General features: G+C 38.7%; 1 protein-coding gene across 1 annotated transcript in view; it reads left to right on the top strand.

Annotated features, from left to right (window-relative positions):
* The window catches only part of LOC148301603 (uncharacterized), a 32,099-nt gene extending 21,277 nt beyond the window's left edge, over positions 1–10,822 (top strand). Inside the window, exons 11-15 of the mRNA XM_088272997.1 lie at positions 358–502; positions 584–2,007; positions 5,928–6,042; positions 9,250–9,364; positions 9,917–10,822. Coding sequence (XP_088129123.1) covers positions 358–502; positions 584–2,007; positions 5,928–6,042; positions 9,250–9,364; positions 9,917–10,332 — 2,215 coding nt within the window. The 3' untranslated portion in view covers positions 10,333–10,822. The remainder of the gene's footprint in view (positions 1–357; positions 503–583; positions 2,008–5,927; positions 6,043–9,249; positions 9,365–9,916) is intronic.
* The last annotated feature ends 13,224 nt before the right edge of the window (positions 10,823–24,046 follow it).

The raw sequence follows: 24,046 nt of genomic DNA, 5'->3' as shown, positions 1-24,046 counted from the left end.
GGGTACGTCTTAAATCTGGAAAATAAATAAGCCAAAATTTTTGTTCACAAATTCTGGAATTAGCTCCAATGAGGAGTTATTTATAATTTATATAGATATCCTTTTTTTTCTGCTAGGTGTAGACCTTGTGGCCTGTTTTAAAGAGGGATTAGCCTCCTGCGATGTGGATTTCCAGCTGTCAATCCATCTCTTTGGTGGTCTGCCTTGTCCAGTGCAATGCGGGGGAGTCTGGATGGTTCCATTCTCCTCCCACGCGCATTTCTGTGTTTTGGATCTTGTGCTTCCATGTACGCTACCATAAAATGTATCAATGTATCATCATTTGATTTGTGTTTAATGGTTGTGTTTTTGTTGCAGCGCCGCCACCAAGAGGAAGAAGAAGAAGCCGACATCCTTCGTGCCGCCACCTGCAGCGCCCCCCGCCCCCCTGCGTGCCCCCCGCCCCGCGCCGCTCCCCTTCTGGAGGCGCCCCCTGCCTGCCCCGCACAACCACTCACACTGCGTAAGTATTTAATTCGAAGGTTTGTTAGTTATGTAGCTTTATGTATTATAAAACTATGGCTCTAAATAATGTATTTTTCAGGGTTCGTCAGAAAATGAGGGTTCTTCGATCGGCTCCCGCGTCAACATCCATCAGAAGCTGCAGGAGAAGAAGCAGAAGCAGCTGGCGGAGCTGAAGATCATCGAGGAGGAAATAAAGCAGGGCAAGCTCGCCAACAACGCCATGATCTCCGGAGACGAGATCTACTCCAGCCTGCAGCGCCAGCCCATCCCGCGCGCCAAGAAGCACATCGACCTGGAGCCGCTCGCCTGGGCGCCGCCCAGCCCCGACCTCGGCTCCTCGGGCCAGAGCTTCGAGAACCAGAAGATGTACGACGGCCTCGCCAGCGCAGGGCTGCTCGGGCATCAGAACAACGGCTACGAGAACTTCGGCGGCTTCGCGCGGAACGCCTCTGCCGCCAACGGCCTTGTCGGGCAGTTTTTAGGCGGTTTCCCGAGCTACGCTGAGATACCCAGTGTCGCCAACAACTCGGCTATCTCTCCTATCAACTACGAGAGCGTTCCGCAGTGCGGCAACATCCGTAATATGTCGCCTTGTTCCCAAACCTCTAACGGCGAGCGGAATGATTCGCTGACGAGGCGGATACTCCCGCGGAGTAAAAATCCTCGCCAGTTCATCTCTGGTCCGACGCAGCATCGCCAGAATGCCTACCCGAGTGACAGAAAGACAGCAGACACTCAACGCGCTGGCGAACGAGCTAGGCTACTTTACGGAGACTCCAACAGCCCCCGGACAGTCTTACACGGTCAAACGGCAAGTGAAAACGCTTCCAGATTGCAACGGAACTATCCGTGCTCTTCTGAGAATGCTCCTGCATCTAGAGTATCCAATTTTTCCCCGTCGATTGAGTCAGTAGCCAGGAATACTCCGTACGAAAATAGCAAGTCCTCTAGCCCGAGAAATATAACCAATATGAGCCCTGGGACGGTCTATACCGACGCGGGATCTGCTGCCAACTCTTTCGAGCGACCAAACGCTAACCGATTAATAGACAACGTCTCTCCAAGGCAGCTGGGCAACGCCTCCGGCGCGATCTTCAACGAGAGCCAATCGCACGGAAGGCAGTACTCCGGCGTGTACAGCGTGACCAATCACGAATCGTCCAGCCCTCTACACATGACGCAGAACGGATGCGTATACGCAGAGCCCCGGCAAGACAACCTGAGGCACAATTTCGTCAGCTTTCCGGAGCACAAGACGACGGATTTGAACGGCTCTCACGGCACACAGAGGCTGATGCCGTTCTCCGGAACGAATGAGAAGACAAGCCTCAGCTTCCCTTACCAGGTCGTTCCTCCTCCGAAGACCAAGCTGGATAGAACCGGGAACTTGAACATGGAGCAGACCAGAAAGATGCAGCGATGCAAGACCCCGGAGATCTTGCTAGCTCCGCATTTCCTGGATGCTTCCAGACAGAGCTGCTGCCATTGGGGCTTACCGTACAGGTATTGTAAAACTAGCTAACTGTGGAGGTCCTCACCAAAACGTTACATCTCCATTATAAATGATTTCAAGTAATCAGGAATTTTTGCTTGTAAAATCGTTACATTTTGGTGCGATTTAATGATTTCATATTGGTTTAACACAGGATTGGTCACGTTTTATCCCAACTTGAATTAAGATTTTGATAGAACACAGTAAACAGAACAGATTTGCATTTAAAGAATTTTTTGTGGAATATTGGAAATGTTTTTTGGTGAGGACCGTCACAACTGCCCTAAGCATCATGCTGCTTTCCACAGGGGTAGACAGTTAGAATTGAACCCCACACTGCTCTGTCTCTGCTAACTAACAATCTTTACCCCTTCCCGTTCATGCATAATAATAATAATAAATTTGGATAACTTATATAGCGCCATTTTCGTAAAAAAATACCTCAAGGGCGCTTCACGGTGAATGAATTGGGGAAAATATTATGGTGGAAATGATTTAGCAAACAAATGTGTCTTTAGTCTTTTTCTAAAGATCATCTCACTCTCACTATTTCTAACCATTGGTGGAAGAGCATTCCACGCCGTCGGTCCTGCAACAGCAAAGGCACGCTCGCCAAATTTAGTGCGTTGGTTGCGAGCTGGTAAGATTACTTTGCCCATTGCAGATGTTGTAGCCGATCGAAGTGTGAGACGTCTATCAACCAATTCATCTGGAATACACAGCTCCTTAAGATACTCTGGAGCCATATTGTGTATTGATTTATACATGAGTAGGCAGAGTTTATACTCAACCCTTTCGGGAAAGCGTAACCAGTGGAGTTTGTGAAGTAGTGGGGTGATGTGACTGAATTTAGAAATTCCAAAAATTAGTCTCGCTGCTGCGTTTAACACTGATTGCAGTCGAGTCATTTTATTGTTTGGTAGACCCGTGTATATACCGTTACAATAATCTACTCTCGATATTACAAATGCATTTATTAATTGACGGGCAGCATCAACTGGCAGATTCTTGCGAATGCTTTTAATTTGCCTTAGCTGATAAAAACATGTACTTGTTGTTTTGCTTATTTGAGTCTCAAGGGAGAGATCAGAATCTAAGAACACGCCGAGCAGTTTGACGGCCGGTGTAGTTGTACTCTTTGGATTGAGTGGTGTCGTGTTATCAATCAAATTCTGTCGTTTAGGTGTGGCTATCCAGAGATGTTCCGTTTTGGACGGGTTTAACGTCAATCTGTTTTCAGCCATCCATTCTCCTATTCTCTCAATGCACTTATTAATAGAGTCAACAAGTTTATATTTTTCCTCCGGCCTACAATAAAAATAAATTTGAGTGTCATCCGCATAGCAGTGAGACCACAATCCGTGTGACTTTATAATATTTTCTATGTCTTTCGTATATAGAAGGTATAGAAGAGGACCTAGGACTGATCCCTGGGGTACACCAGTAGAGACGGAATGATAAGGGGATTTAACTTTTTGAAAAATGACTGAATATTCACGTTCTCGAAGGTATGAGCAAAACCATGCAAGTGCTTTATCACAGATGCCGTATGTCTTCCTCAAGCGTTCCAGCAGAATATTGTGATCAACCGTGTCGAAAGCAGCACTCATATCCAAAAAGGAAACCAAAACAAGGTCACCAGCATCCACAGCAGTTATTATATCAGACAGTACTCTCACTACGCCTGTCTCTGTAGAGTGGTATCGCCTGTATGCCGATTGCCTCTCTGAAAACAACTTGCTATTTTCAACATACGTTGTCAGTCTATGGGCAACAATTTTCTCTATTAATGCATGCACAATTTTCTCTATTTCTCTATATATGCATCTCCTCGTACATCAACCTTATCCGCACCCCAATGGTGCATAGGGCACTGCATCATATAAACGCAGTGTTATCTTGATTGTTAACACGTGAAGGAAAGGTGATCAGCCCTCCGCTTCAGTTACCAGTCCAGGGTAATATTGAATAAATTTAAGAGTGAAAAAATCACTTATATTTATTTGACCCCACCTGGGAATCGAACCCGGGACCTCCAGTACGGTAGCCGAGCGTGCTGACCATTACACTACGGAGACGGACATACCCGCTGATTATTCCGACTCCTGACCACGCCCAAATATTTTAAATACTTCATCATACCAAGTTTTCCTCTGTCTTCTTATGCTACAACACACTACTCTATATTTTCAAACCTGATCATGCCTTTCTTGGTCTTTTTATGCTGCTTTTTCCAACTACATTTGTCTCATAAATTTGTTTTACCGTTCTTTCCTCACTCATACGTTCCACATGCCCAAACCATCCCAACACGCCTTTCTTAATTTTATCGATAATGCTTATCTCAGGCTTGCATAATTTCCTTATATCACCATTGGAACATCTACCATACATGGTTTTGCCGCACTGAGATATCAAATTTCAACTGCATTCAGCCTACTTTCATCCTTATTGTTGGTAGAGAGCGGGAGACACTTGCTAGCGTTCTATTTGCTTACTTTAGGTAGCGCGCGAGAGACGCCTGCAAACATTGTACAGATGGGAATTGGGTGTTGCGGCTACTTGTGATTAGTATACTGAGGGTCGGGCGGCAGACTGCCAGAGTATAATTAGGGTCCTTTTCCATACTGTTGGTAGAGAGCGGGAGACGCTTGCGAGCGTTCTATTTGCTTACTTTAGGTAGAGCGCGAGAGACGCCTGCAAACATTGTACAGATGGGAATTGGGTGTTGCGGCTACTTGTGATTAGTATACTGAGGGTCGGGCGGCAGACTGCCAGAGTATAATTAGGGTCCTTTTCCATACTGTTGGTAGAGAGCGGGAGACGCTTGCGAGCGTTCTATTTGCTTACTTTAGGTAGAGCGCGAGAGACGCCTGCAAACATTGTACAGATGGGAATTGGGTGTTGCGGCTACTTGTGATTAGTATACTGAGGGTCGGGCGGCAGACTGCCAGAGTATAATTAGGGTCCTTTTCCATACTGTCGGTAGAGAGCGGGAGACGCTTGCGAGCGTTCTATTTGCTTACTTTAGGTAGAGCGCGAGAGACGCCTGCAAACATTGTACAGATGGGAATTGGGTGTTGCGGCTACTTGTGATTAGTATACTGAGGGTCGGGCGGCAGACTGCCAGAGTATAATTAGGGTCCTTTTCCATACTGTCGGTAGAGAGCGGGAGACGCTTGCGAGCGTTCTATTTGCTTACTTTAGGTAGAGCGCGAGAGACGCCTGCAAACATTGTACAGATGGGAATTGGGTGTTGCGGCTACTTGTGATTAGTATACTGAGGGTCGGGCGGCAGACTGCCAGAGTATAATTAGGGTCCTTTTCCATACTGTCGGTAGAGAGCGGGAGACGCTTGCGAGCGTTCTATTTGCTTACTTTAGGTAGAGCGCGAGAGACGCCTGCAAACATTGTACAGATGGGAATTGGGTGTTGCGGCTACTTGTGATTAGTATACTGAGGGTCGGGCGGCAGACTGCCAGAGTATAATTAGGGTCCTTTTCCATACTGTCGGTAGAGAGCGGGAGACGCTTGCGAGCGTTCTATTTGCTTACTTTAGGTAGAGCGCGAGAGACGCCTGCAAACATTGTACAGATGGGAATTGGGTGTTGCGGCTACTTGTGATTAGTATACTGAGGGTCGGGCGGCAGACTGCCAGAGTATAATTAGGGTCCTTTTCCATACTGTCGGTAGAGAGCGGGAGACGCTTGCGAGCGTTCTATTTGCTTACTTTAGGTAGAGCGCGAGAGACGCCTGCAAACATTGTACAGATGGGAATTGGGTGTTGCGGCTACTTGTGATTAGTATACGGACGGCAGGCTGCCAGAGTATAATTATGGTCGGGGGTTGATGAACAAAACTGTTTTATTTTTGTATTGTTGGTGAAGTTTGATGATAATCTTGAAATGTGAACGATTTTGCTGGTTCTCAGAGGGCAGCACGACACGGATTGCTGCCAGCAATCTGTTGGAGGCGAAGCGCTGAGCAGCGGCGAAGGAGAACCCCCTGATTTGCCGTGCCGACCTCCCAGCGACATTGACAGCCAGGTAGCGACATTTTGAATAAAATAATTTGTATTTGCAGCAATAACTTTGTGATTTTCCATTTTATAATTAAAACGTAACTGTATTTTAAAATCACTATAAATATTTTATTAAAACTTAATTATAATGTCTACCGGTTTCGAAGCTAACTGCTTCTTCATCAAGACTGATTAATACTAAAACACTATCTACTTAGCAAATTCTAAATATTTTGACGGCTAGGCAAAGGGGCTTGGGTAGATCTCACTTTATCTTTTTTGTGTTGATTGGCAGTCACAGCTAAAAGGGATCAGGGATGTTGAGTGATTGGAAACATATTTAATAACGGACTTTTATTTTATTCATTGTTTCGGCATTAACTTTGTGGTAAGACATGTTACAATGATTAAAGAAAACACTTGTTTTTTACCACTTGAGTTTTATTATAGACTACATGTTTCAGAAGTTAAACTTCCATCATTCAGGTCCGTATAATAACTAAAATATAAAATATAAAATTGTTCTATAAATAAGGAGAGCGGAAAGTAAGGGGAAGGGGTTTAGTCAAGGGGCGGAGTTTGAAAACAAAGGAAAAATGGAAAGCAAAGGTGAAGATTTTTTAAACAATATATTATTTAATAAATTATTATTAGAATTTAGGTTTTTTTGGATTTCTAAATTTTCAAGATAATTCATAATTTGGCCTTTATATGGAAAAAGGTGTAATAATTAAAATTCTAATAATAATTTATTAAATAACATATTGTTTCAAAATTGTTCACCTTTGCTTTCCATTTTTCCTTTCTTTTCAAACTCCGCCCCTTGACTTATCCCTTCCCCTTACTTTCCCCTCTCCTTATTTATAGAACAATTTAATATTTTATATTTTAGTTACTATACAGACCTGAATGATGGAAGTTTAACTTCTGAAACATGTAGTCCATAATAAAACTCCAGTGGTAAAAAACAAGTGTTTTCTTTAATCATTGTAACGGACTTTTAGCAAAATCATTTACTTGTGTATTTATAAGTTGTAAATTATTATGAATTTCCTTTTTAATTTCTAATATTTGTAAGTAATCTAATTAAAGTCCTCTGTTGCATGTGTCTAATATATTTCCGCCTCCGTAGTGTAATGGTCAGCATGCTCGCCTACCGTTCTGGAGGTCCCGGGTTCGATTCCCAGGGGGGTTTAATAAATATAAGTGATTTTTTCACTCTAATATTTATTCATTATTACACTGGACTGGCACCTGAAGTGGAGGGCTGATCACCTTTCCTTCATGTGTAATCGATCGAGATAACACTGCGTTTATATGAAGCAGTGCCCTATGCACCATTGGCGTGCGGTAAGGGATTATTAATATTATTATTAATATATTTAGACCTTTATTTTCATGGAACTGGCAGAGGAAGGATGAAAGCAGAGTGAACGCTGTTGAAATGCGCTCCCTCAGACGAATGTGTGGAAAATCATTGTGTGACAATTAAAAATGACGACATAAGAAAGGAATGTAAGGCTGAACGAGGAATAATTGAAAAGATTACGAAGAGTTCTTTGCGGTGGTATGGACACGTGGAGCGAATGGATAACGAGAGAATGACTAAGAAAATATACGTGGCGAATGTGAGAGGGGAAACAGAACGTGGACGACCGAAAAAGACTCGGCACGATCAGATCAATCAGAACCTAAAATCTGGCGGTGTCAAAAGTCTGCGTAATCGGAGGGCATGTATGACTAGATGTATGGATGTGAAGGAGGCGAGGAGTGTATGTCAGGACAGAAGAGTGTGGCGTTCCATCCTCTCTGCCTACCCCTGCGGGAAACGGCGTGATGGTAGTAGTAGTAGTAGTATTCTTATCAAATGAGTGATTATTTTCTTTTATTTTCGATAATCCTGAAATTATCCGGAGCATTGGTCTGTATGTTCCCGATAGTTACCTAAGACAGCGTCGGCATAGATTGTTTCCCATTCCTATACACAGGACCAGCCTGCCGATGGTTATGCCTGTAGGAAGAGCTACCGCTATGTTGAACAATATCACATTGGATATTGATCTGTTCCATGTGTCCGAAGGAGTCTTCCGAAGCGGGATTCTTCTACACCTTTAAGTCTTCTTGCTTACTTTTAATATATACGCCTTGAATATTGTTTGTAATGTATATATTATTTTTTTATTAAATAATAATAAAAAAAAAACCCTTATCCGCACCCCAATGATGCATAGGGCACTGCTTCATATAAAATATAAATAATAAAACCCTTATCCGTACGCCAATGGTGCATAGGGCACTGCGTCATATAAACCCAGTGTTATCTTGATTGTTTACACATGAAGGAAAGGTGATCAGCCCTCCGCTTCAGGTACCAGTCCAGGGTAATATTGAATAAATATGACAGTGAAAAAATCACTCATATTTATTTTACCCCCCTTGGGGATCGAACCCGGGACCTCCAGAACAGTAGCCGAGCGTGCTGACCATTACACTACGGAGGCGGACTTCATATAAACGCAGTGTTATCTCGATCGTTTACACACGAAGGAAAGGTGATCAGCCCTCCGCTTCAGGTACCAGTCCAGGGTAATATTGAATAAATATTACAGTGAAAAAATCACTTATATTTATTTAAATAAATTGAATTGAATTGAATTAGATGATTGCCAAATTCAGTATAATTATTATCATCTAGACACCTTGTATGCTCTTTATATCGCATGTTAAAATTTCTACATGTTTTTCCTATATATAGGCTGGGACACGATGAGCACTGTAATGAATAAATTCCTGATTTATTATATTTATCGACTTTATCTATGTATTTTAATTTATTTGACCCCCTCTGGGTATCGAACCCGGGACCTCCAGAACGGTGGCCGAGCGTCCTGACCACTACACTATGGAGGCAAATAAGGGTTTATAGTCCAAAAAGTATAATAATAATAATAATAAAACCCTTATCCGCTCCCCAATGGTGCATAGGGCACTGCGTCATATAAACGCAGTGTTATCTTGATCGTTTACCCATGAAGGAAAGGTGATCAGCCCTCCGCTTCAGGTACCAGTCCAAGGTAATATTGAATAAATATTACAGTGAGAAAATCACTCATATTTCTTTTTACCCCCCCTGGGAATCGAACCCGGGTCCTCCAGAACGGTAGCCGTGCGTGATGACCATTACACTACGGAGGCGAACGTATAGTATAGTATGTAATTTTTTCGTTCACAGATCTCCCTGCCACGCTCATACACCCTGCCCAGAGAGTTCAAGTACTATAGAAGAAATCGCCAGCGCAGGATAATGAGACCGGATCATTTCGTGGCCAGCACCAACAGCAGCGATGGTATGTTCAAGTTTCACTACATCCGGCGAGCGTGCCTTTGCCGTTGCGGGGCCGATGGCGTCGAATGCTCTCCCACCAGTAGCTAGAGACAGTGAGAGTGAGATGATCTTTCGGAAAAGTGTAACATTTATGTATTTATTTATTTAAACTTCATGTATAGAAAAGAAATAAGTACATAAGCGGGCTTATTGCTAAAAAGCAATATCTTCTAACCAACCCAAAAACAGACTAGTGATATTTATCAAAACGTTTGATACCATATATAGCTGTTTGCAATCAGAGGGTAGATAGTACTTGAACATTTTAAAAAACATAAATTACAAGTTCACATTTAAAAAAAACCAAATTACTAAATATGAAAATAAAGAATGCAACGGAAAAAGGGAGTTTAGGGAAGGAGGTAGAGGGAAAAACTAAGGAAGGAGGTTTGATGGACAGTTAGGATTCTAATGATAGATAGTAATGTCTCTGACGTTTCTTAAAAGTTATTAGAGAAGGTGCATTTTTTACGCGGAGAGGTAATTCATTCCATACTTATGTCTCGCTTTGCAGGTGACGTGGACAGCGGAGACGACAACGAGTCGGAGCGCCTCTCAAACGCGTCCGGAACTCAGAAGTGTCCTCAGACGGACGGCACCAGAAAATCCCCCGCCAATCTGAGCACCGAGCCGGCCGCCCCATCGCAGCACCAGCACTCGCTCAGCCAGCCGAGCGGCTCCCACTTCGGGGAGGAGCTCCGGCCGGCAGGGCACAAGCCCCGGCTCTACCAGGCGGCGCCCGACGAGGAGGACAGCGTCAAGGACAAGGGAGACTGCAAGGGGGATGCCAAGGGGGCCCCCGAGGGTCAGAGGTCCGGGGACCGACAGCCCTTCTACGCGGGAGTCTCTCCGGCCCATGGTCGACAGCTGAGGAATAGGATGTATGGGATTAGCAAGTTGGGGATGATCAAACACGAAACCAAGTTGTAATTCATCAACGCTTCATATATTAGTCTAGAAACGAAGACTCTAGAAGCATAAACGAAGACTCTAGGAGCATTTCTGACCATGTGAAGTGATTGGGCAAGTAATATATCGCTCACTCCTTTCAAGAACGTCATAAATAAAAAACTTGACGTCTGGGGAGAACGTTTTTAAAGTTTAAAAATATAATACAAAGTATTAAAAATAAATATCAAGCCACTTATTGAACTTTTTATTGTGCAGATCTTTTTAGGTAAAAGCTGATGGTTTTTTTTCCATTTAAAAAATATTTAGTAAATTAAAAAAAATAATTAAACAATACCTTTTCTTCAAAATGCAAAAACATCACTTTCTCCCCTGTAGCGGGTAAATATTAAGTTAAAAATATAACTCTTTTGCTGGGATATAGTACATTTTATGGGCATTCCGAAAACATGCACAACTGAAAATTGACGATTTTTGATTTATGACGTTCTTGAAAGGAGTGAGCAATATGGGACCATATGCAGAGCGGACACCGCAGTAACAAAAAAACGCGCTAAGGGTGTCAGAAATGAAGACCCTAAGAAGCATATCTGGCAAGAGTCTACGAGATTCAATAAGGAACACCAGGATAAGGGAAATATGCGAGATGGAAGATGTCGTTAGGTGGGGAAGGCAACGCAGGAGACAATGGTAGCGCGTGTGAGGAGAATGGAACCATCCAGACTCCCCCACATTGCACTGCACAAGGCAGACCACCAAAGAGATGGATTGACAGCTGGGAATCCACATCGCAGGAGGCTAAGGAGGCAGGAAGAAGAAGTCATTGTTTATGTTAACCTTCGATAGTGCGCGGATGGTTTGATGCTTCATTCCAGCTAACGGACACTTAGGGTCTTGTTACAAAATTAACTGAAGGCGTCACAAATGCGGACTGTTGATATTTTTTTAATTTAATTACAGAAACATAATAGTACAATTTATAATTTATATTTGAAGCGCTAACTTTGTGATTTTTCACTTTATAATTAAGATGTTACGTTGTTTTAAAATCACTTTAAATATTTTATTATAACTTAATTATTTTGTCCGCCTGCGTGGTGCAATGGTCAGCGTGTTTAGCTGCCGTGCTGGAGGTCCCGGGTTCGATTCCCAGGGGGGGTGAAAATAAATATTAGTGATTTTACATTGTAATCTTTATTTAATATTACCCTGGACTGGTTCCTGATGCGCAAGAGTGATCACCTTGCCCTCATGTAAGTAATGATCAAGATAACACTGCGTCAATTCGATGCAGTGCCCTATGCACCATTGGGTGTGGATAAGGGTTATAAGTAAGTAAGTATATAATTATAATGTCTACCAGTTAGCTTCGAAACCGGTAGACATTATTTTTAAGTTATAATAAAATATTTATATTTGGGTAGTATGTTTTCTAGGGATGGAAAGATGCTGGGAACAGAGTGAATGGTGCACTAAAATCAGTTTTAGCAAATAAAAATCTATCAGCGGAAGCTAAACTGGCAGTACACAATGGAGTTCTGGTTCCAACCCTTATGTATGGAAGCGAAGCATGGAGTTGGCAAAAGAAGGATGAAAGCAGACTGAATGCAGTCGAAATGCGATCGCTCAGACGAATGTGTGGCAAAACGATGTTTGATAGATGTTCTAATGGTGAAATAAGGAAAGAATGTAAGGCTGAGATAAGCATTATCGATAAAATTAAGAAAGGTGTGTTGAGATGGTTTGGACATGTGGAGCGTATGAGTGAAGAAAGAACGGTTAAACAAATTTATGAGGCGAATGTAGTTGGAAAAAGAAGCAGAGGACGACCGAGGAAAACTTGGCACAATCAGGTATGTCAAATACTTGAAAGCGGCCGGGTCAGGAGTCGTAATAATCGTCGGGTATGTATGAGGAGACGCACGAATGTAGAAGAGGCAAAGAATGTTTGCAAAGACAGAGTGGTGTGGCGTTCGATTCTCTCTGCCTACCCCTGCGGGGAAGAGGCGTGATGGTTAGTTAGTTATTTTTTTTTTTTTTTAAACCCTTATCCGCACCCAATGGTGCATAGGGCACTGCGTCATATAAACACAGTGTTATCTTGATCGTTTACGCATGAAGGAAAGGTGATCAGCCCTCCGCTTCAGGTACCAGTCCAGAGTAATATTGAATAAATATTACAGTGAATAAATCACTTATATTTATTTTACCCTCCTTGGGAATCGAACCCGGGACGTCCAGAACGGTTAGTTAGTTAGTTAGTTAAAATATTTAGAGTGATTTTAAAACAAAGTTACATTTGAATTATATTACAAAGTACAATTAGTGACAGCCATATTTTATCTTTTTAATGCACTGAATTTTATCCATTCATATGGTAGACACATGCTACATGACACATCATAGAAAATTGTTTTGTATAAAGCCACTACGATCATTGTAAAAATTTACTTTATTTCGGTTGTGTTTTTATATTAGTATGTATTTATTTATTATTATTTTTTGACATCTCATCAAAGATGAAGAAGAATATGGAAGTCTGGGCATTTACGGGGCTGACGACCGTCATCGGCTGGTTTAAGTGGCACACTTTACACACGTGTAACATTCACCAATTCTACCCATTATTGACAACCACGCTACTCAAATTCTTGGAAGTTCTATATATGTATGAACCAATTTAGAAACCTTGTTCTTGAATCACTAGAACTTCACTAGAGACATCTATTGGTGAGATGAAAAGTTTTTTTTTATTGAGTTGAAACTCTTTTATTAGTATGTGAGGTCCGAATCCTGGATTATAATCACACACATGAGAAACGCCAGAAAATACCATTTTCATTTTTATTATTTTTTTAAGCTTTTAATTTGATGAGATGTCAAAAAATAATATGAAAATAACTCCTGTAATTGGAGATAATCCAGATTTTGTGAACAAGTATTTGGACACACTCAAAATGTTGTAAATATTTATTTATTAGAATGTTTTTAAGTATGTATTGTAAAATTTGCCTCAAAGACTTGTCTATATATGTAAATATTTTTTTTTATTTCCAAATTATTTTCAATACAATTTGGTAATAAAAAAAACCTCAAAAAGACCTCGTATAACGCTATTTCCGTATTACGTTTTAGTATTATTTTTGTGAACATTGTGACACATTTTAACATCATGATGCATTAATGATACCTTCGAACATTGTGATAGATTATGATACCTTCGAACATAAGAATGCTTTATGATATCTTCGAACAATATGATGCGTTATGATACCTTTATCATTATGATTGTTACTGCTAACGGTACTGGAACACTTTTGATTAGGAAGACGGAAACGCGCAAATGAAGACAATTTTTTATTTATTAAAAATTACAATGTTATAAGTGTGAAAATAACAAAATGACACCAATATATCGAAAATTACAAAAACACAAGGGCGAGAAGAACAAAGCGACATCAACATAAAAACAGAGCGAGCGCGGCGTATACACGTTTTGAATATTATTTAATCTGAGCACACAAAACTTTGTCCGCCACCCCTTATATACGATTTTAAAGGAGCTACACATGGTGGGGACAATATTTTAAACAAAATGTAAGTCGATGAACTGCGTCTCTTTGTTCTTCTCGCGTACATTTGTTAATACTATTTTAATACATAAATTATTCTGAAAAATACACAGATTTTGGCCGAAACAATGATGCATTACAATGCATTTGAATATTATGATCAATTATGATACTTTTGAACATTAGGATGCATCATGATACCTTCGAACATTATGATATCTTTGAACATTGTGATGCGTTATGATACCTTTGAACATTATGATACTTTAGAACTTTATGATGTATTATGATACCTTTTAACATTATGATGCATTATAATATTTTCTAACATTATGATGCATTTTGATACTTTCGAACATTGTGATGTATTATGATACCTACGAACATCAGGATGCTTTATGATATCCTTGAACAATATAAAACATTATGATACCTTTAAACATTATGATCTATTATGACCTTTGAATATTATGTTACATTATGATACCTTTGAATATTGTGTTGCATTATGATACCTTTAAACATCAGTATGCGTTATGATATCTTCGAACAATATAATGCATTATGAAACCTTAAAACATTATGACCTATTATAACCTTTGAATATTATGATGCATTATGATACCTTTGAACATGACACATTGTGATACCTTAAAACATGACAAATTATGATACCTTAAAACATGACACATTATGATACCTTCATACATTATGATGCATTAGGATACCATGGAACATTATGACCCATTATGATACCTTCAAACGTTATGATGCATTATGATACCTTCAAACAATATAATGCATTATGATACCTTCGTACATGACACATTATGATACCTTCATATATTATGATGCATTAGGATACCATGGAACATTATGACCCATTATGATACCTTCAAACATTATGATGAATTATGATACCTTCGAACAATATAATGCATTATGACACCTTTGTACATGACACATTAGGATACCTTGGAACATTATGACACATTGTAACTAACTAACTAACCAACCATCACGCCGCTTCCCCGCAGGGGTAGGCAGAGTGAATAGAGCGCCACACCACTCTGTCCTTGTAAACATTCTTCGCCTCTTCCACGTTCATGCATCTCCTTATACATACCCGCCGATTGTTACGACTCCTAACCTGACCACTTTCAAGTATTTGGCATACCTGATCGTTCCATGTTTTTCTCGGTCTTCCTCTGCTTCTTTTCCCGCTAGCATTCGCCTCATAAATTTGTTTTACCGTTCTTTCCTCACTCATTCGTTCTACATGTCCAAACCGTCTCAACAAATGACACATTGTGATATCTTTAAACATGACATATATGATACCTTGAAACACATTATGATACCTTCGAAACTTTTGATATGAAAAAAACGGCTAGATAAATGAATTTATCGTTTAAGCCATTTGTTTATATTTTTATATACATAGAATATATTTTAAGATATTTATAATAAAACATTTAACTATAAGCTGTTTTTCATTTTAAACCAACATACTTATGCTGAGTTGAAATTGGAGATCAATGCTTTTGCAATATTCTAGGATATTTTTATATTATACAGGGTGGCGCAAAAAAATCACCCTATCGGAAGATGTTATAATTTTTGCAAATGGCGTCGTACGTCAGTCATATTTGACATGTCGCTCACTCCTTTCAAGAACGTCATAAATCAAAAATCGTCAATTTTCAGTTGTGCATGTTTTCGGAATGCTCAGAAAATTTACTTTATCCCAGCGAAAGAGGCATATTTTTAACTTAATATTTACCCGCTACAGGGCAGAAAATATTGTTTTTGCATTTTGAAGAAAAGGCATTGTTTAATTCATTTTTTTAATAAACTAAATATTTTTCAAATGGAGAAAAAAACCTTCAGGTTTTACCTAAGAAGATGTGTTGCACAGGTAAAAGTTCAATAAGTGGCTTGATATTTATTTTTAATACACATTGTGTTATATTTTTTTTAACTTTAAAAACGTTATCGTGAAAAATCAAGTTTTTTGATTTATGACGAAAGGAGTGAGCGATATACGCGCCTGGTGAGTATAATAATACTGGTGAGTAAAGTATATTTAATATTTTTCAAATGAAGAAAAAACCTTCAGGTTTTACCTAAAAAGATCTGTTGCACAGTAAAAAGTTCAATAAGTGGCTTGATGTTTATTTTTAATACATTGTGTTATATTTTTTAACATTAAAAACGTTCTCCTGAAAAATCAAGTTTTTTGATTTATGACGTTCTTGAAAGGAGTGAGCGATGTGTGAACTTGACAGATGCAGTATACAAACAAATTTAGGGTAGCGCAAAATTAATTAATCTTCCAATTTTGTTTTTTTTTTAATAATGTAAAAAATAACTCCTTATTTGAGATAATCCAGATTTGCGAACAAGTATTTGGACACACTCAAAGGTTAGATTTAATTCAAAGAAGACTAGAGATTAGAGATATTGAAAATGTGTGGAAAGTAAAAAAAAAAATGCACGCGCAACGCACGTATACATAGAAAACGGCCCTTTTAAGGACCACCGAATCATCATGTGCACCTGAATTTCGGGGGCATTTTTTGAAGAAAAGTCCCTGAAATACTATCAATATAATAAATAATCTGGAATTGTGGTCGTGCGGTTAATGTCGCCGAAGTTGAGTATCTGGGTTCGAGCCCACTCTAAGTCTACTTTTGCCTTCAACAAAATATGAAATTCACATATTTGTACAAACAAGTCAATAATTCAAACCCAGGTATCAAGAGTTACGAATTAGTTGGTGGCCCTGAAAAAGGCCGTTAATGTGTGTGACGTGGATACGCGTCACAACCATACCAGGGGAGCCGTGGTGTAATGGTTAGCATATTTAGCTATATTGGTGATTTTACACTCTAATATTAATTCAATATTACGCCTGACGAATACTATTCGATGTTCGTATTGACGCAGTGTTATGAAGATAACATTGCGTCAATACGATGCAGTGCCCTATGCACCATTGGATGCGGATAAGGGTTAGAATGGAATATATTGCTAAACGAGTTATCGAGAGTTAAAATGATTTGTTGGCCCTGAGAAGGACCTTTATGTGCGTGACGTAGATGCGCGTCACAATGATTGGTTACCAGGGGAATGTTGAGATGGTTTGACCATGTGGAACGAATGAGGAAAGAATGGTAAAACAAATTTAGGTATGGTTAGTTGAAGGTGCATAATCAGGCATGCATGATCGGGTATGTAAATACTTGAAAACGGTCAGGTCAGGAGTCGAAATAATCGGCGGGTATCGAGTGTTGTGAATTGGTTGGTGGCCCTGAGAAGGGCCGTTAGTGTACGTGACGTAGATGCGCGTCACGCGCATTAGAAAGGGAGCGGAGAGGGTAGTGGTCCGCCTCCCCTCCTCTCCTGCTCCAGGTACTGCTGCAAGCGGGACAAGAAGTTCTCGAGGAATACAACTTGTCGCTGCAGATCAGAGTTGGAGACGGTACCTTCCTCCTCCTGCTGCGGGGTCTGTAAGGCCCTGAGAAGGGGCGGTGGAGCTAGACGAGCGCGGGTCCCTCCTGCCGGCTGCTGCAGCGGCCCAACTGCAGGATCGTACGTGGACTCCAACTCTTCAAACTTCGGGTAGCACATGGTCGTCGACTGCGATAGTAACGACTGTTTGTACAGTAATACCCTCAAACGACCTGCTCGGGGCTATTTATACTAATCTCGCTAACGATACAGCCCCTAATTGCTTTTTGGAGTGGAGGGGGTGATGACTCACACTTGTTTACCGATAACACGTATTATTGTACTAGGCTTGAGATGGCAACTTATAACAATTTTGAAATATGTTTTAATGAATTAAAATTTTGCACAATTTTACTCTTTTGTTTAAAATATCTTATTTTGAATATTATATATAAAATACATAAAATTTAAAACATGCTTCGAATGTGCGCAGATGGCTTGATGCCCAGCTAACAGACACTAGGATCTTTTCTCTAAATTAACTGAGGACGATTCGATTGATTACTTATTTGGTGGCTCTAAAAGGGGACTTTTATATTCTTTATTGCAATCACTGTTTCGTATTGTATTTATAGAAATAAATTTTAAAATATCGCAACCGCTGCTATTTTAAAACTAACTGACTAACCACCACGCCGCTTCCCCGCAGAGGTGTCAGAGTAAAACGCCAAACCTATCTATCTTTGCAAACAATCTTCGCCCCTTCCACATTCATACAAATCGCTCACTCCTTTCTGCTGACCTGCTCGGGGCTATTTATACTAATCTCTCTAACGGTACAACCCTTAATTGCTTTTTAAGTGGAGGGGGTGATGACTCACACTTATTTGCGATAACAGGTACCTACTACTGCACTTTGCTTGAGATGGTTGAGAAATTTTAACAACTAGGAATACGTTATAATAGAATATAAAATTTGAACAATTTTAGAAAAATATCAATGACCAAATTATTTAAATTACTTACTGCATTTATGGAAAGAAGTAAGTCACTTTTGTGTAGGTACTGTTATAACGAAAACTTACGCCATTTTGCTTTTCATTTCAATAAGATGGCTGTTTTGAAATAGTTACATTTATACAGCAGAAACTAATAGGTACACGCATTTAACGCTAACAAACAACAAAATGGCCGCCAATCGAAAAATGAAATGAAAAATACATACATAAAAATCGTTTTAAATGACATAGAACTCCGTTTTATCGATTTAAAATAAAAACATATTTGTTTTCGTATATATTTAAACTACTATATGCATAGCTTTTAACGAAAAATTGACGGAAATATATAATTTGGACATCTACTAAAAACAGACAGGGAAATAGCAACGCTTTCCGCAGTTATACAGCTCTATTGTAGTTGAATTACTATGTAAATGATTGGCAAATATATATGAAGAGTCTTCTAGTGTAAGACTATGGTATTTCATCCACAATATCCCTATCTACTGTGAGGAAATAAGTCGTGTTTATAGTCCGGACAGCCGCAAGCGCCGCCATTTTGCTTTTTCTTGGTTTTAATGAAGGGGCGGAGCCAAGTGGTGTGTTGGTGCCAATCCACTTGCAATAGGTAGGGAAGGGGGGAGCAGCGCTTCCCGAACTACAGCGGCTAAAAATTTTATTTAATTTATTTGTAAATACGTACATATTTCTAGGCGTGTCACACGTGCCCTTTTTAATGTTTTTTCACCACATTTTAAATTAATTTATTCATACATACAATTTCCTTTTGTATGCGTAAGAAAATTTAACTTTTGATAGAATTTTAGGAAGAACTGGATGTTCCCATTTGATAATTTAATCTAAACGTTGAGGCAAAGTGTGCAGGCATATATATACCTTTGATAATATTGGGCATATACCTTAAATAATATGCATAAAAAATGCAATGAAAATAAAGACATAATTAATTTTTTGCAAAAAATTAACAAAATTATTAACAAAGTTAATTATTAACAAAATTAAAAAAAATTAACAAAATTAAAAATTACCAACTGGTAGAATTCCATGTTGAATTATCGGGTAATATATTCAAAATTGAACACCGTTATTGGATTGAATTCTACTTTTATTAACATATATAAGATAATGTGTGACGCGTTTCGTCTTATTAAGACATTATCAAACACTCGCTAATGTCTTTAAGACGAAACGCGTCACATATTATCATATATCGCTCACTCCTTTCAAGAACGTCATAAATCAAAAATCGTAGATATTCAGTTGTGCATATTTTCGGCATGCCAGAAAATGTACTAAGTATCTATATCCCAGCAAAAGCGGCATATTTTAACTTATATTTTTGAAGGAAAGGTGATCAGCCATCCGCTTCAGGTACCAGTCCAGGGTAATATTGAATAAATATGACAGTGAAAAAATCACTTATATTTATTTTACCCCCTTGAGAATCGAACCCGGGACCTCCAGAACGGTAGCCGAACGTGCTGACCATTACACTACGGAGGCGGACAATAAAACTATATTAAAAAGGCGGACTAACTAAAGTAAAATATAAAAATATAGCCATATAAAGAAAAATCATGAATAATTTTTATATGAGATATGCACTGGATAATAGGAATTTCTGTTATTTTTTAATCAACTGTGCAATATTCAAAAGTCCAGAATTATGCAAAAAAAATGTTTTAAATGTGAATATCTTGTTTATTATTTCTGAGAAGGCTCCTAACTCAAGGAGAAAGGTTCTCAAGCTGTGTGTCGCGTGACGTCACCGCACACCGTTACGGCAGGCGGGGTGCCTATAAATACGCGCGGGCACGAACCCAGTCACCATTCACAGCCGACCGACCGCCGAGCGCTGTTAGCTTGAATTTCGACACGTACTACAAAAACGCATCAGCGACATGAAGATCCCGTCAGCGTTGAATTTTCTCGAGGAACCTAGAGCTGCCCTACAAGAGCTGATGCAAAGAACTGGCCAAGTGGAAGAAATTATCTTGCAACGAGCTGCCCGACTGCAGGAAATGGTGCATCAGATTGAGGACCTTATCTCGGAGCAAGCCGCCAGCGAATCTGATGATGGAGAACTCGACGATGTGGAAGAAAATGAGGAATATGACCCTGAAAAAACCACGACTGCCTCCGAGCATTCTGACTGCGATGAAGATGAAGACACAAATCTTGACGTATCTCGCTGAAGTATTTCATTGATTTTTCTGACGCGGACCAACGCAATTATGCAAAAACGGCCCTTTTAAGGGCCACCAAATAAATCATACATAATCGGTATTACTGGCAGGGTTGCTGTTTTATATTGCTGTATTTTTCTTCTTCTTCTTCTTCTTTCCATGTTCGCTTCCTAGGTGGGCATATGCCCAACACGAGACATCTCCAAGTCACTCTGTCATGCGCCATCTCCTTGGCTTCCTCCCAGGTCAGTCCGGCGTCTCGAAGTTCCGCTGAGTATAGTTTTAGCTAACGTGCTGGAGGTCCCGGGTTCGATTCCCAGGGGGGGTGAAAATAAATATTAGTGATTTTTACATTGTAATATTTATTTAACATTACCCTGGACTGGTTCCTGATGCGCAAGAGTGATCACCTTGCCTTCATGTAAGTAATGATCAAGATAACACTGCGTCAATTCGATGCAGTGCCCTATGCACCATTGGGTGTGGATAAGGGTTATAAGTAAGTAAGTATATATATAAGTTATAATAAAATATTTAGAGTGATTTTAAAACAACGTTACATTTGAATTATATTACAAAGTACAATTAGTGACAGCCATATTTTATCTTTTTAATGCACTGAATTTTATCCATTCATATGGTAGACACATGCTACATGACACATGGTAGAAAATTGTTTTGTACAAAGCCACTACGATCATTGTAAAAATTTAGAGTTTATTTCGGTTGTGATTTTTTTATTTATTTAATATATTTTATATTTATATCTTATATTCAATCTGATATATATATATATATATATATATATATATATATATATATATATATATATATATATATATATATATATATATATATATATATATATATATATATATATATATATATATATATATATATATATATATATATATATATATATATATATATATATATATATATATATATATATATATATATATATATATATATATATCAGGCTGGTTGGAGTGATATGACGGTCGTCAGCCCCGTAAATGCCCATTTCCATATTCTTCTTCATCTTTGATGAGATGTCAAAAATAAAATGTGAATATGTAACTTTGTAACATTTTAAATATAATTACTAATTAGTATTGATAAAGAAGCGGTTAGCTTCGAAACCGGTAGACAGTTTAATTAAGTTATAATGAAGCATTATCGATAAAATTTAGAAAGGTGTGTTGAGATGGTTTGGACATGTGGAACGAATGAGTGAGGAAAGAACGGTAAAACAAATTTATGAGGCGAATGTAAGTGGGAAAAAGAGCAGAAGAAGACCGAGAAAAACATGGCACGATCAGGTATGCCAAATACTGAAAGTGGTCAGGCTAGGAGTCGTAACAATCAGCAGGTATGTATGAGGAGATGCATGAACGTGGAAGAGGCGAAGAATGTTTGCAGGGACAGAGTGGTGTGGCGTTTTATTCTCTCTGCCTACCCCTGTGGAGAAGCGGCGTGATGGTAAGTCAGTTAGTTAGAAACATTTATAGTGATTTTAAAACAAAGTTACATTTTGATTGTGAATTGGAAAATCACAAAGTTAGTGCTTCAAATATAAATTATATTATTTTTTGACATCTCATCAAAGATAAAGAAGAATATGGAAGTCTGGGCATTTACGGAGCCGTCTTAGGCTGTTTTACGTATGTAAAGTGATCACTTAAACCAGCCTATGACGGTCGTCAGCCCCGTAAATACTTAGACCTCCATATTCTTCTTTATCTTTGATGAGATGTCAAAAACTAATATGAAAATAACTCCTGTAATTGGAGATGATCCAGATTTTGTGAACAAGTATTTGGACATACTCAAAATGTTGTAAATAAATTATATAGTATCTGAAATAATTTTCCTCAAATTGCATTGAACCATATTTATAATTGAATTCGACTTCAGTCGGCATTTGAAGCATACAATGCAATCGCAAAATCGGTATTAGTCATTACCCCTTCCGCTCGTTAAGGGGTTATCCCAAGGCAGGGGCGGCCAACACCAGCGGCCCGCGGAGCAAATCATACTGTACTCAAAACCACCAAAAGTGTATATCGCTCACTCCTTTCAAGAACGTCACAAATAAAAAACCTGATTTTTCAGGAGAACGTTTTAAAAGTTTAAAAATATAACACAAAACTAACTAACTTACCATCACGCCGCTATTTGATGTAAACCAGCCTATGACGAAGTGTGTAAAGTGATCATTTAAACCAGCCTATGACGGTCGTCAGCCCCGTAAATGCCCAGACTTCCATATTCTTCTTTATCTTTGATGAGATGTCCAAAAATAATATAATTTTTATTTGAAGCACTAACTTTGTGATTTTCCAATTTATAATTAAAATATAACTTTGTTTTAAAATCACTATAAATATTTCTAACTAACTAACTAACCATCACGCCGCTTCTCCGCAGGGGTAGGCAGAGAGAATAGAGCGCCACACCACTCTGTCCCTGCAAACATTCTTCGCCTCTTCCGCGTTCATGCATCTCCTCATACATATAACACAATGTATTAAAAATAAATATCAAGCCACTTATTGAACTTTTTACTGTGCAACAGATCGATTCTCTCTGTTTACCCCTGTGGGGAAGCGGCGTGATGGTTAGTTAGTTATATATGTATATAAATATATATATATATATATATATATATATATATATATATATATATATATATATATATATATATATATATATATATATATATATATATATATATATATATATATATATATATATATATATATATATATATATATATATATATATATATATATATATATATATATATATATATATATATATATATATATATATATATATATATATCAGGCACAGCTACTGAAAATGTTGGCCACCCATGGTTTAAGGATTAAGGGTTGTTAGAGAGATTATATAGAAATACAGTCATTCCAGTTGACCATTCCAAACTTTAATAGGGTGACTATGGTAATTTAAAAAAAAAATATTTCAATTTATTTTTAGCATTATTTACTCTAAGGTTTGAACACAGGCATCACGGTAATAATGCAACAGTCCACCTACTAGACGTCTCATTTTTAATCTGAGAGATGCGTTTAATATAAAAATGTTATAAAAACAGTATAGGTAAAAAGTCAGTGCAAAGGAACATTTAAACAAAATATTTTACTCATCAAAGATGAAGAAGAATATGGAAGTCTTGGCATTTACGGGGCTGATGACCGTCATAGGCTGGTTTGAGTGATATGACAGTCGTTGGCCCCAAACATTTTTGGGGCATTCCCAGACTTCCATATTCTTCATCTTTGATGAGATCTCAAAATAAGATAAAGAGAGAGTTCGTAAAAAAAAATTCAGAATAAACGTGAAGCGTTGATGGAGGTTATTATTATATGTTAATACTCATTTAATAAATCAGAACACTTATCCGCACCCGATGGTGCATAGGGTACTACATCATATAAACGCAGTGTTATCTTGATCGTTGACACATGAAGGAAAG

The sequence above is a fragment of the Brachycentrus maculatus genome, unplaced genomic scaffold, assembly GCF_059751285.1.
Source record: "Brachycentrus maculatus isolate JH-2025_06_01 unplaced genomic scaffold, ASM5975128v1 h1tg000536l, whole genome shotgun sequence".
Classification (NCBI taxonomy): Eukaryota; Metazoa; Arthropoda; class Insecta; order Trichoptera; family Brachycentridae; genus Brachycentrus; species Brachycentrus maculatus.
This window is presented reverse-complemented; position numbering and strand designations above follow the sequence as displayed.